Source organism: Enhydra lutris, unplaced genomic scaffold, assembly GCF_002288905.1.
Source record: "Enhydra lutris kenyoni isolate GAN:26980312 unplaced genomic scaffold, ASM228890v2 scaffoldscaffold68, whole genome shotgun sequence".
In the NCBI taxonomy this organism is placed as follows: domain Eukaryota; kingdom Metazoa; phylum Chordata; class Mammalia; order Carnivora; family Mustelidae; genus Enhydra; species Enhydra lutris.
Genome location: NW_019154152.1, coordinates 13,486,112 through 13,500,202, shown reverse-complemented (window position 1 = coordinate 13,500,202; position 14,091 = coordinate 13,486,112). Strand labels below are relative to the sequence as shown.

Sequence of the window (14,091 nt, the reverse complement as noted above, 5' to 3'; positions counted from 1 at the left end):
ATCTCGGTCTGTTGCTCCTCTTTTCTTTCTGGTTGCTTTTTAAAGTGCCTTTGTTGTTCTACAGTTTCACTGCAATGTGTGTGGTTGTGGGGGTTGTTTTTTTGTTGTTGCTGCTGTTGTTGTTCATTTAATTATTTCTAGATCCTCTTAAGTCTAAAACCTAAGGATTCACATCTTTTTATTAATTCTGAAATATTCTCAAGTCATCATCTCTTTCAATTCCATGTCTCCTCATTCTACTCTTCTCCTTCTGTAATTATTATTACATGTTGGGTCTTCTTGATCTTTCATTTTTCTTCCCCACTTTCAGATTTTCCTTCATTGTTTACTGTTTTGTTCTCAGGATTTCCATATATTTAATTCCCAGTTTACTGATTTTCTCTTCATCTGTGTAAGCTATTGCTTATTTACTGAGTTTTTTTTAACCTAACGGAATATATTTTTCATTATGTTTAGCTCTTTTTCAAAGGTACCTGTTTCATAACATCTTATTCATTTTCTAGGATGTCAATTAATTCTTTAATGTCTTTAGTCAATTAAAATATGTTAATTTAAATTATCATTCAAGGTGCTATTCTACTATGCTGGTTCCCAGAGATATAATCCTCTTGCTTGTTGTATCTACTAACTCTCATTTATGTTAGAAAATGGTTTCCACATGTGTCACATTTTATCATAAGTTCATCTTCAGCTGGGATTCTTTCTTAGAGAATCTCTTCTGGCCCAAGCTGGGAGTACCCCTTGGAGTCTTGTTTTTCCTTTCTCCAGGTGACCCAGGGGTATTACTAAGTTTGGAGCCAGCTTTTATATTAATTTCTCAGCCTGGTGATACTTAAACCATATAATATAAACTCAGATCCCAAATATAAGCAAGGCATATATCTTGTGCTTCAGTTTCTCAGAGAAGCCTTTTTTCCCATTTCCTCTCTGCATCGAACCCAGGCAAACCAAGACAAGATTTCTTATTATTGGCTTGTGTCAGTGGGAAGATTTTTCTCTACCCACCCTTGCACTTTGAATGCACATCAAGAATCCCAGTTTTGTGCAGAAGTTTTAGTTTTGGTTCCTTTTTCTACATGGTTAAAACTTAGTCCATTAGGAATAGAAACCAGAAATAACCCCTTACCCCGCCCCATCACCCTGCTCCAGGGCAGCACAGGATGAGCTCAAGGCTTACTAAAATTTTGGTTTTTAGTTTCATTTGTATTTCTAGAACCCGGAGATTTTCCTCTATTTCCTGCAAGCTCAGGATTGCACTTTAAAAAAATGTTAGTTCAAGAGCTCCTAGGTGGCTCAGCCGTTAGGTGTCTGCCTTCAGCTCAGGTCATGATCCCAGGGTCCTGGGACTGAGCCCCGCATCAAGCTCCCTGCTTGGGGGGAAGCCTGCTTCTCCTTCTCCCACTCCCCCTGCTAGTGTTCCTGCTCTTGCTGTCAAATAAATAAATAAAATCTTAAAAAAAAAAACAAAAACCTGTTAGTTCTATATCATCCAGCTTTTCTGGATATTTGTAGCAGAGGAGTCTTATCTCAGTTATCCATCTTGCTAAAAGAGCATCTGGGTTCTCCAATCTATTTCCTACATTAACCCCATAGGAGTAATCACTCTAAAATGCAAAGATGGAACTCCTCTTTAAAACTCTTCAGTGGATCCTTACTCCTGAGCACAGCATTCAAAGTCCACTATTATCCAGTAACTGCTTATTTCTGGAATTCCATCTCCTTCCACTCTCCCACACACACTTTTTGCTCCAACAACTCCTACTTACAATCCCTAGACGTCTCCTTGTTACTTCATATTCCTATGCTTCTAAATATACTGATTTCCCTCATCTTTATCCTGCCCTCATCCATCTACTGAATACTCAGGGTCAAGTGTCTAACTTTTACTGCAGCCATTCCTGACCCATCCAAGTTTGATCCTCTTCATTGTGAAATGGCTAACATTCCTTGAGCTCTTCATATGCCATGCATTCTAATAATTCACTTAGTCTTAACAACAACCTTCTGATTTTGCTATTACTATCCCCATTTTCTAAATGAGGAAACTAAGGCAAGGTCAAGCAATGTATCCAAGGACACACAGTTATAAATGGCAGAGCTGGAATTCAAATACAGGCAATCTGTCTCTAGATCCTGCTCCGTTAACTGGCTCTCTTAATATATACCTTATTGCCTTCTACAATTATATCTTGGATTATGGTTATAAGTGCATTTATTAAACACTTCAGTGGCATATTTATATACTAATCTTCCCAACTATACCACCTTGAAGAGAAAGAACCATGTTTTTATTCTTTTTGTAGTTCCAGTGCCCAGCATACAGAAGGCCCTCAATGGTTACTAAATTAATGCATGACTGAAGGAAACATCCTCATAGCCACTGCTGTAGTCCAGCTTCTCTTCAGCTCTTGCCTGAACATCTAAAATAGCCCTCTAGCTGGACTCGCTTCCTTGTTTTTATTCACCTCTTCCCTCCATACTCCAACCAAGCGCATTATGATGATGTCATTCCACTTATTTAAAAATCTTTAAGGGCAGGAGTGCCTGGGTGGCTCAGTCTGTTAAGCATCTATCTCTTGGGGCGCCTGGGTGGCTCAGTCGTTAAGCGTTAAGCGTCTGCCTTCAGCTCAGGTCATGATCCCAAGGTCCTGGGATCGAGCCCCGCATCAGGCTCCCTGCTCAGCGGGGAGCCTGCTTCTCCCTCTCCCACTCCCTCTGCTGTGTTCACTCTCTCTCTCTGTGTCTCTCTCTGTCAAATAAGTGAATAAAATCTTTAAAATTTAAAAAAAAAAAAAAGAAGAAGAAAAAGCATCTGCCTCGGTTTCAGCTCAGGTCATGATCTCAGGGTGGTGAGACTGAGCCCTGTGTTGGGCTCCATGCTGGGCATGGAGCCTGCTTAAGATTCTCTCCCCCTCTCCCTCTGCCCCCTCCCTTAAAAATATCTTTAAGGGTTGGGGCGCCTGGTTGGGGCGCTTAACCTTAGTTGGTTAAGTGGCTGCCTTCAGCTCAGGTCATGATTCCAGGGTCCTGGGATCGAGCCCCCCATCAGGCTCCCCACTCAGCAGAGAGCCTGCTTCTCCTTCTCTCCCTCTGCCTGTTGCTCTGCTTACTTGTGCTCTCTGTTAAATAAACAAATAAAATCTTAAAAAAAAAAATTTTTTTTTTAATTTTAAAAAAAATCTTTTAAGGGCTCTGCATTATCTACAGGATAAAGTTCCAAATTCTTTAAAGAATTTATTTATTTATTTATTTGTCAGAGAGAGAGAGAGAGAAAGAACACAAGTAGGCAGAGTGGCAGGCAGAGGCAGAGAGAGAAGCAGGCTCCCCATTGAGGAGGGAGCCCGATGTGGGACTCAATCCCAGGATCCCGGGATCATGACCTGAACTGAAGGCAGTGGCTTAACCGACTGAGCCACCCAGGCGTCCCAAGTTCCAAATTCTTTAATCACGACACACATGCCTTTTGTGATCTAACTTCCACAGTCCCTTCTCTTCTCCCTCCCACTCCAGTACAAATTTCTATCAATATTTAACCCCTGTCAGTCCCTGAAAAGGCCAAGAGTCTTCATGCTTTTGTACATAGAGGTTCTTCTTCCTGAATGGCCATCCCCTCCTCCCTCATCTGATGAATTCCTATTCTTTGCAATATATAGCTCAAATTCCTCAGCTTTCCTCCACCCTTAGTTATCCCATTCCTATATTCTGTTGACATTATGCATTCACCTCACTTACCACTTTGTAATGTTATTTGGTAAGGCATTTGTCCAACCAGCTTGTGGAATCTCAAAAGACGGGGACCATGTCTTATCCATCTTTTTTATTGTATTATCTTACGGAGCACATGCCCCAAAAATGCTCATTGAATTAGTGGAATGCTATTTGACAAACATATCCTATATCCTACACTCAAAAAACCTCAGCTATAAATGAATTCAAGGGTAATAAGCAACTCATCCAGATTAACTGGAAGTTAGGCAGGAGTGGAAATATGAATGGACAAAAACAAGTACCTCCTAAATTCCTGCTGCTCAATCCTGAATTCTATAGAATAGAGATGGTCCTCCAATGGCAATTAGTTGGTGAGGTTATCTCATTCTGAGTTGTTTCCTACATTAGTATAATACACAAAGACACCCTCAAACTCTGGACTATATCTCATTAAGGATAAAAAGTTGACTCATTTTATACATTTTAAAACAAATCCTTAAAGATAAGGGGAATTCTTGTCCTTTTACACTACAATCACATGATTTCATTATTCATTAGTCCTAAATGCAATTTAGGCTGCACACATAGCAAACATTGTCTGCCAACTGAGTAATAAACCAGAACTACTTGTTTGTCACAGAAAGAGGAAATTTTTAAAATGTATAATGTTAACCCTAAGTGAACAGGGAGGCTGGGTAGGATTACAGTGAAGGGATAAATGAGGTACTATTCAATTTCTGCAATGCACTTTTTTTTTTTTTTAAGATTTTATTTATTTGACAGAGGGAGAGATCACAAGTAGGAAGAGAGGCAGGCAGAGAGGGGGGGGGGGAAGCAGGCTCCCTACTGAGCAGAGAGCCCGACCCCAGGATCCTGAGATCATGACCTGAGCTGAAGGCAGAGGCTTAACCCACTGAGCCACCCAGGCGCCCCTCTGCAATGCACTTTTAACACTAAATACTTTTTAAAAGTTCTGCCAGTTTAAAACACTCATTGGCCTTTGTCTAACTTTTCAATTGTTACCCATGGTAGAAGAAAAAGAACTGTCCTAAAAGGTCTTGGCTCCTCTTTCTTTCTTACTAATATTTTATTTATTTATTTATTTATTTGAGGGGCGCCTGGGTGGCTCAGCGGGTTAAAGCCTCTGCCTTCGGCTCAGGTCATGATCCCAGGGTCCTGGGATCGAGCCCCACATCGGGCTCTCTGCTCAGCAGGGAGCCTGCTTCCCTTCCTCTCTCTGTCTGCCTCTCTGCCTACCTGTGATCTCTGTCTGTCAAATAAATAAATAAAAATCTTTTAAAAAAAATTATATTTATTTATTTGAGAGCGAGAACACAAGCAGTAGGGAGGGGCAGTGGGAGAGGGAGAAGCAGACTCCCTGCTGAGCAGGGAGCCCTCCATGAGGCTTGATCCCAGAACTCTGGGATCATGACCCAAGCAGAAGGCAGACATTTAATCCACTGAGCCACCCACAGGCACCCCAAGGTCTTGGTTTCAAGTTCAAAGGCAATGTAATTTAGAATGATCACTCTTGATTTCAAATCGAGACTAAATGAAGGGGCACCTGGGTGGCTCAGCGGGTTAAGCCTCTGCCTTTGGCTCAGGTCATGATCTCAGGGTCCTGGGATCGAGCCCCACATCAGGCTCTCTGCTCGGCAGAGAGCCTGTTTCCCCCTCTCTCTCTGCCTGCCTCTCTGCCTGCTTGTGATCTCTCTCTCTGTCAAATAAATAAATAAAATCTTAAAAAAAAAAAAAAAAGACTAAATGAATTCTTAAAATTCATTATTATGTAATATATATACTTAAGTCTTACTAATGAGACTTAAGTATTGCTGTTGTATATACAACTGACCATTGAACAACACAGGGGTGAGGGGCACTGACCCCGGCACAGTCCAAACTCCATAGTAACTTCTGACTTCCCCAAAACATTATTCATAGCCCACCGCTGACCGGGTGCCTTACTAATAACATAAACTGCTGATTAGCATATATTTTGTACATTATGTGCATTATATACTATATTCTTACAATAAAGCTAGAGAAAAGAAAATGTTAGATAAATCCTAAGAGAAAATACATTTACGGCACTGTAATGTGGTCTTTGAAAAAAAATCCACATATAGGTAGACACACAGAATTCAAACTCCTGTTATTCAAGGGTCTACGGCAGCTGCAAAGGTACCTATCTATGTCTGTGTGTGCTCCATTTTTTTTTTTTTTAATCAATGGACCAAGACTGTCTCTAAATTTAGAATAAAAGCTCCACAAGAAAGAAATCTTTGAATATTTCATTCACTAATGTCTCCCAAGGTCCTAGAACAGTGCCTGGCTGGCAGAGCAAAGGCATTCATTACATACTTGTGAATATTGCTCAAAATGGTTCAAATACTGTAACATTATATGCAACCAACTACAGCTCCTTGAGAAGTAGCCTTCACACAATGTTGCACAAATCAACTGATACTGTATCCAAAAGCAAACTGACAATGCATATAATAAAACAAAACATTTTACACAAGAGCTCTTAAGGTCCTGAAGTTTAAAGCTTGCCAAGAAACTGGCAAAAAACAAAAATGTCACCAACACAACCAAAATTTTCAACAAGCACAAACTCTTACACTTATTTCATAGACAATTCAATTCGAAAAGAGCCATGAGGCTTCAACAACTAAATTTTAAGAATTTCACTTAAAAACCAGTGCATTTACTACAAAATTTAATTTCCAGTATTATAAAGCAGGCTTGACCTTTCTTTTATCAATTGGCCTAACTAGGCCAAAAGAATATTGCTAAGCAATATACCTCTGAATATACCTAAAATTGCTAACTCTGTTGCTGTTTCCCACTCAAAAACACAATGTAAATACTTATAAAACTGGTCTTTAGTTTTCCCTATTAAAAGCCATCATGAGCATTTAACTGGGAATCAGACTGTGTTTATTGGGTTATTTATGGGGTACCCTTTTGGTACTTGATTATCTGCTACTCACTCATGATGACGATTAGCTGGTTACATTTTTTTTTTTTTTAAGATTTCATTTATTTATTTGACAGAGAGCGAGAGAGCACAAGCGGGGGAGCAGTAGAGGGAAGGGAGAGACAGGCACGATCCAAGGACCCTGGGATCATAACCTGAGCCGAAGGCAGATGCTTAACCAACTGAGCCACCCAGGTGCCTGTGGTCACTTTCTACTCTGTTTTGGGCCTCAGTTCTCCCTTCTGTAGAATGAGGGACCTGTGTTAAAACAATGGTTCCTCGCTGTCTTTTTCAACCCTTTGAGAATCTGGTGAAAGCTATAGGTGACCTCTCCTTAACAATGCACATACATGTGTATATAACAATTTTATGAACAGCTTTTTATAATAGCAAAAGATTGGAAACAACCTAAATGTCTACCAACTGATGGTTAAGTAAATCGTTACAGCCATTCAACAAATTCCTTGCAGCTGTAAGTAAGATAAAGAAACCTTTCATATACGGATATGAAAAGATTTCCATCATGTATTGTTACATGAAAAAAAGCAAGTTACAGTGTATACAATATGCAAACTTTTGTGTAAAAAGATCAAAAACTATACCTGAATTTTTATATATAAACATAAACTGGAATAAACGAGAATTTTGATGTTCGTGGAAAATGAGTAAAGGGGTAGGAGGAACCTTTCCATTGCATACTTTGTTATATTTTTGTTTGCATTATGTCAATACACAGCATACTAAAATTTTAAAGTAAAAAAATTGTTTATAACTTCCAGAAGTCCAGGCAACCCACTGAAGCTAGAAGATAAATCCGAAACCCTGCTCAGCAATATTCTTCTATAATGACTTGACTTAATAAGTCTTTAATTATATACACTCACACAAGAACATTTAAGGAAAAACATTTTTCATCACAGTCCTCGTAAACATATAAAGTAATTGGTGGATACTCAGTGATTCAATAGATCCTAATTTGGAATCTCATTTTATATAATTTTCCTTAATTATGATACACTTTATGACAAATTTCTTCAAGGAAAAAAGTTTGCACAAATTCTTGAGCCATACTCCCTCTCATGGATCAAATTTCAGACTATTTCACTGAGAAGTCCAGACTTTAGAAATAAGAATACAAATTTCTATCCTATTTGACCATATAATCAATAGTACTAGTACGGAGACATGAGAAATGCTTTTCTTTCCCATAATCTCAGAATTTGAAGCAAATTAAAGAGCATATGAGAACATCATACAGCACCCATAAATTAGATGACATCTGAGGAGACCTTCTTGCCTGATTTGAGCAGCAATCAGATGGAACTGGGTTTTCATCCTTAAGGCAAATTATTTAACCTCTCTGGGTCTCAGTTTCATCTGTAAAATGGAAATAAAAGTACCTATCTCATAAGGATGTTGTGGAGCTTAAAAGGAGTAACAAGGAACACAGAAAATAAGACTTAGAAATAAAAAGTAAGGTATCCTAGGACAGTGGCAGGTGTCTGCTCAAATCACAACAAACTGCATTCTGGAACCTGTAGTTTCTGGGGACTGCACTTTCATACACAAGCAACGCCTTCTTTTCCCTACTGAAAATAACACATGGCAGAATTCCCAACACAGAAAGTGCAAATATCTGGCCTTTCCTAATTATGCTTCTTGAAAATCTCCTCCTAGGCAAACATTTCTTATCAAATAGCTGTAGATGTTGTATCAATTGGATGTGTCATAGAGAGTCTGAAGTTACAAGAGTTTTGTTTTGTGGTTTTTACAGGACACTTTCTATGTCAAGCTCAGCACCAAAGAGTGGCAGGCTATGCAATGTAAAGAAAGGCAAGAAGTTTAAAGCAACAGTCTTGCAACAGACTTTTAACTCCCAGGATGATAGCAGGAAACCTATACTGCCATAGAGGTAGAGGCAGCCCCTGCCAACCAATCTCCATTTACGAAACTTTTATACCCCATCCAGTTTTGTTTTCTTTTGTTCCAGCACTACAGGAGCTTATTAATTTCTGGAATTATTATAAATATAATTAACCCTGATTTACTGCTTCCTCACTATGTGCCAAGCTCTGTTCTAAGCATGCATTTTTCAAGACTTTGTGAAAACTGCACATGTGAGTTCATTCTCTCAACCTACTTTACTAAACTCCAGTCTGAAAAGCTCCCTTCACATCCTCAAGTGCAACCCGTCCCCTTAATTCCGGATACTCCATACCTCTCACTGATCCATTCAGGCCCAGGGGCCACTTCTTTACACGCAGTTCGGCCCCCAGCTACTCACCCAACACTAAACCAAGCACTTCTCTGATCCTCCAGGGCCCCTGCAAAGTACGGAACCCTTCTCCCACACACCATTCCAACCTGGCCCTAACTTGTTCCAAGAATGCTGTTTCCCTCCAAACTTCTGACTTCCGTAAGGCGCGGGATCCCCCCACCGGTTCCAAATCCATTCCACCCGTACTTCATTCTGAAGTTCAAAATTCACAAACAGATGCACCTGGACAGAGCCCAGTTCCAACCCCACGAGAACTCTATACGGCCGCTCGAGTACGGCCTGGGACCCCCCACCCCCTAACCAGGCCAGGCCGGGCGCGCTCGGCCTCGCTCTGGACCCCAAGGGGAGGAGGGGAAGCTCCACCTGGCTCTGCGGCCCCGGCGCGCGGCTCCTGCTCCGGCCTGGGCCCCGCGGCGGCCGCGCCCCCGTCCCGGCGCGGGCGGCAGCGCTCCGGCTGGCCGCGGCGGGCGCGCTCGCCCTGCACCTCCGCGTCGGCCTGGCCGTCGTCGCGGGCCCGACGGCGGGCCCAAGTAGGGCCGCGGGCTCTGCAGCTGGGGCAACCCGGGCCCGCCGCGTCGGCGGCGCGCTGGGCGCAGCCTCGGCACAGCGAGTGGCCGCACGGCAGGGCCGCCGCTTCCCCCGGGGTCTCCAAGCACCCGGCGCAGCCCGACTCCTCCGGCCGCGGCGGTGGCGGCGGCTGCAGCAGCGGTGGTGGCAACACCAGCAGCGCGGGGCCAGAGGCTGCGCCCGGGGCCCCAGTCTTGGCTGCCGCCATCTCGTCACAGCGGCCCCGTCGGCCCCGCCGACTGAGAGCCGCCGCTGCCGCCGCGGAAGAGGCCCGCGTACTCGGACCTGCCGCCGCCATCTTGTTTCCCGTTTGAAGGGAGAGTCCGTTGCGAGGGAGAAGAGTAGAGGGCGGGGCAGCGCGGCGGGCGGTGCTAGCTACATATTTATGAGGGGGCGGGGCTCCAGGGAGCCCGGGGCCGGTTTTCTCCGGGTCTGATTGGCGAAAAGCGGAAGCTCATTGATATTTATGAGTTACCCTATATGCAGTCTTCAGCCTCGCCCTCCAGTCTGCAATTTCCTCTTATTGAACCAGATGAAGTTGAGGACTGAGGGGATTTGGAAATTCTGAGCGATATTAAACTTTATGAAGTAATTACATGTATTTATCCTGCAATACCCTAATAACTAAAGCTAAAGTGAGTGGGGAATATGTGACTTATCCAGAACCTTCCCTCAGTGCTTCATTTGATGTGAAGGTACATGTTGTGACCAGGCCTACTGTGACCAGCAGCTACCAAAAATAACAGCTTCTTGTCAGTCCTCATCTCCATATCCTCCCTCTCCACATCCTTCCCGGAACTCCCTTCCCTTGTCTGGCAAAACCATACTTTCCTGGTTTTTTCTCAACACCTCAGCTCTTTCTTACTCTGTTGAGCCCTCCACCTTAAATGTGGGTATTCCTCTAGGCTCAGGCCTCAGCCCTATTCTCTCTTTGGATGCCACCTCACCCTCACCTCACACTTTCTTCCAGCTGAAACCCCCAAATTGATATCTGCAGTCCAGACCTCTTGACTCCAGCACCGTATATTCAACTACTTGATGGAAACATAATCTTGGATGTCTGGATTCCTCATATAAAAAACTAAAGTCACTGTCTTCCACCCTACTTCCAAAACAGCTTATTTCTTGCTCCCCATATCCTATTAAAGGTACTATCCTCCCAGTTCCTCAAGCTCTAGACCTAGTGTGTTCTTTACTTTTCCCTCATCTCCCACATCTGTCAGTTTCTTATTCTCCCAACAAGATGACTATTTTCCCACCTATCTTCTCCTCTTCATCCCACTCCCACTGCCCAGTTCATGTCTCATCATCTCTCACCTAGATTAGTGCAGTAGCTCCTATAGGTTGTCTCCCTGCTCACAGCCTCTCTTCCTCCAATCCATCCTCTACAGCTTCCTAAATGACAGCTGTGACCGTGCCATCCCTGCTGGGGTTAGTCACCAAATGAGGTGCTCAGACTTTGATGCCAGCCCCCTTTCTAGATGCAGAGGGGATGGAGGGGGGAAAAATGGCTCCCCTCTGACAGACAGTTCTACTGTAGCAATTCTCCTGCTCTTTGCTTTCTTTGCACAAGGTAGATCCAGAACAGTAGGACATTAAGCAAATGGCATTTCCTGTTGGGAATCTTTATAGGAAAGCATACATTCTATAAGGAGAGCAAAATCCAAAAAGCAAGACGATGGAATGGAGAGCCTCAGAGGCCCTGGCTTTTCATGAGACAGCCTGGAAACAGTGTCAGAACTGGTGGTAAGCCAAAGTGATTGGTGGAAGTCAGAGAGCAGGAAAAAGAAAGTCAACTCCCAGGATGAGAACCAGATGGCTAAAGCACATTCAAGAATTGAAGAAGAGCCTTTGGGTAATTGAAACAAGGTCTTGTGTGCACAGAGGCCCAGTCTTTCCGGAATTCTGGCTAGCACAGAAGTATGGCTTCAGCTGGACTGTCCTTTATCTAGGGATCCTCCTCATTTCACTCCCCAGCTGAGATTCTTGAATATGCTTTGCCCACATTCTGACAAGGAGGCCTGTGGTCCAGAGATCAAGCCAACTACAGTTTGAAATGGGGCCCTTTGTTGGGGGGCGGGGTGCGTGGGTGATTCAGTTGGTCAAGCGGCCAACTCTTATTTCAGCTTGGGGCATGATCTCGGCGTCCTGGGATCAAGCCCTGCTCAGGCTCTGTGCTCACTGGGGAGTCTGCTTCAGGATACTCTCTCTCCTGGTGCCCTTCCCCAGCTTGCTTGAGCATGCGCATGTGCACAAATGCTCTCTCTCTCTCTTAAAAAAATAAGGAAAGATGGGGTTATGGACATTGGGGAGGGTATGTGCTATGGTGAGTGCTGTGAAGTGTGTAAACCTGGCGACTCACAGACCTGTACCCCTGGGGCTAGTAATACATTATATGTTTATTAAAAAATAAAAAATAAAAAAGGAAAGAAAGAAATAGGGCTCTTGGTCTGGGCTCACTCTTGACAGCTTGGGGCTCTTAATCTGAAGCCTATTTACTATTGGAAGAACTGAACCATAGGCATTCACTTTGCTTTCTTGGATACAAATAAAGACAGAAAACTTCCTTTTACAGAAGGAAAAAATAAGCGATCTGAGTAGCACTGGACCAACAGCCAGGAGATCAAGGATCAGTCCTGGCCTGTTACACCTCTCATTAACTCACTGTGTGATTTCAAACAGGTAACTTCTCTGTGGGCCTCAGTCTCCTCATTTATTGGAATTCAACAGTTCTCAACCCAGGATGCACCTCAGAAAGGCACACACACACACACAACAACAACAAAGTCCCACCTCAGATCTACTGAACCCCAAAACTGAAGATGGAATACCAGCAGGTATATTTCCTTAATGCCATAGGAATTCTTATGAACACTCCCAGATAAAACCACTACAACAGATCAATTCAAAGGTCTCTTTTAGCTCTTCCATTCTAGAAGTCTGACTCCCAATTTCTCCCAGTCTCTTCTTTCCTCTATGCCGTTGCCAGAGTAATCTTACTAAAGCAGTAGCAGGGACAGAAGGCAAAGCAAACCTAAGAAATCTGGAGAGTTGTTCACTGTGTGGGAAAATGAGGGTGATAAGGATGATTCTAATGTGGTAAGTCTAGGAGCCTGAGATTATGATCACAATTGACAACTGACAAAAACAGAGTAAGTGGAAAGGAAAAGGAAAGATGAGGGCATGGTAGACATTTTGCTTTATTTTCGTTTACCACCAGTGTTTCAAGTCCTTCTTACCTGGGGGAGTGCCCCATTCTATACAGTATCTGCAGTATAGCTAAGACGAGGGAAGCTGAAGCAGGGAGATAGTCTCCCCGGCCCCCACTGGCTAGAACCCGACCTATGACCCAGGCTCGGCCACCTAGCCACACCTCTCTAAACTTTGAATCTTCAGGGAATGACACGAGACCTACTGGCAAGTTTAGAATTATTCAGAGCAACAGAGACAGCAGGTGTCTAACTACAGTGGGTCCCTCATAGAGGTTGGGAGTATGGGGGTCCCTACCGTAGTGATGATGGCCATTATGGAATGGAATGTTTGTTCCATTCCAATGGAAAGTTTGTTCCTGAGGCACAAACTTGGTTGTGGTGCCTGCTGCCTGGCCTTCCTAGGTTACAACCCATTTTCCATATCCAACTCTCCAACCTTCCTGTCAATTCTGTATCCTTCCAGTAAATTCTCTTTTTTCTTGAACTTCTCACAATTTCAGGCGTTTGCATCCAAGTACTCTGAAAGAGATACTGGTCTGTTGTTCTTTAAGTGTCACCGGAAAATGGTTGACAAGGGTGCTTTCTGAGTACAAAACCATGTAAAAGCTTAAACTGACAGCCTAGAGTAGAATGCGCCAAAGCTGCCCGTGTTCTTGTTTCTAAGCTCCCACCTGTATCACGGAGCACCAAGGGAAGAGGGACCCACAGATTCACTTTGGTGCAGTCATCAAAGATGCCAACTGGAACAGTAGCAGTGCAACCTCCATACCAAGGCTCTCCAGTTGCTTTTGCTCTGCCACTCCTACCATATTTTCTGGGGATTGCATTGCTGCCCAAATTCCCTGCTCTCCTTCTCATAATGTGCCCACAGTTTCACCTCACCCCTAACCCTCCAGCACTCCTCATACACATCACTGTAAACCTCCCCTTGTCCCAGCAACCAGAAGCTCCAGCTTCTTCCAGCTGGACTGAAAGACTCAGATGTGAAGCAAGGCCATTCGGCCTCCTTTGGGGGGAAAGGCTCTTTCTCCCTGCAGGCCCAAGAATGCCAGCCCAGGTGCTGAGCCCATCCTGAGGCCTCACACATCTAGGGAGGAAGAAGGATCAGACCATACCAATGTCACCTCTCCCCTACCCTCCACATCTCTTGGGATGACATCATCTTCCTGTTTTCTTCCTCCCTCAAACCAGATTTCCCCTTGAGATGTGGAATCTTCCCCTTCCCTTTAAAGATTCTTGCTACATTCTTACTATTATTCATCTTCTGTTATTCCCTTTTGTTTTGGAGAAAGAAGTGGTTCTTTTTGTAAAGTGGTTCTTTTGTAAAGCTAACTCTCCTGTTATCT

The 14,091-nt window shown here is 43.6% G+C and overlaps 1 protein-coding gene across 1 annotated transcript in view; it reads right to left on the bottom strand.

Annotated features, from left to right (window-relative positions):
* Positions 1–9,831, bottom strand: part of LOC111159356 (ring finger protein 169) — an 81,249-nt gene extending 71,418 nt beyond the window's left edge. Inside the window, exon 1 of the mRNA XM_022521756.1 lies at positions 9,330–9,831. Within this exon, the coding sequence (XP_022377464.1) occupies positions 9,330–9,831 (502 nt within the window). The remainder of the gene's footprint in view (positions 1–9,329) is intronic.
* Positions 9,832–14,091: the final 4,260 nt, after the last annotated feature.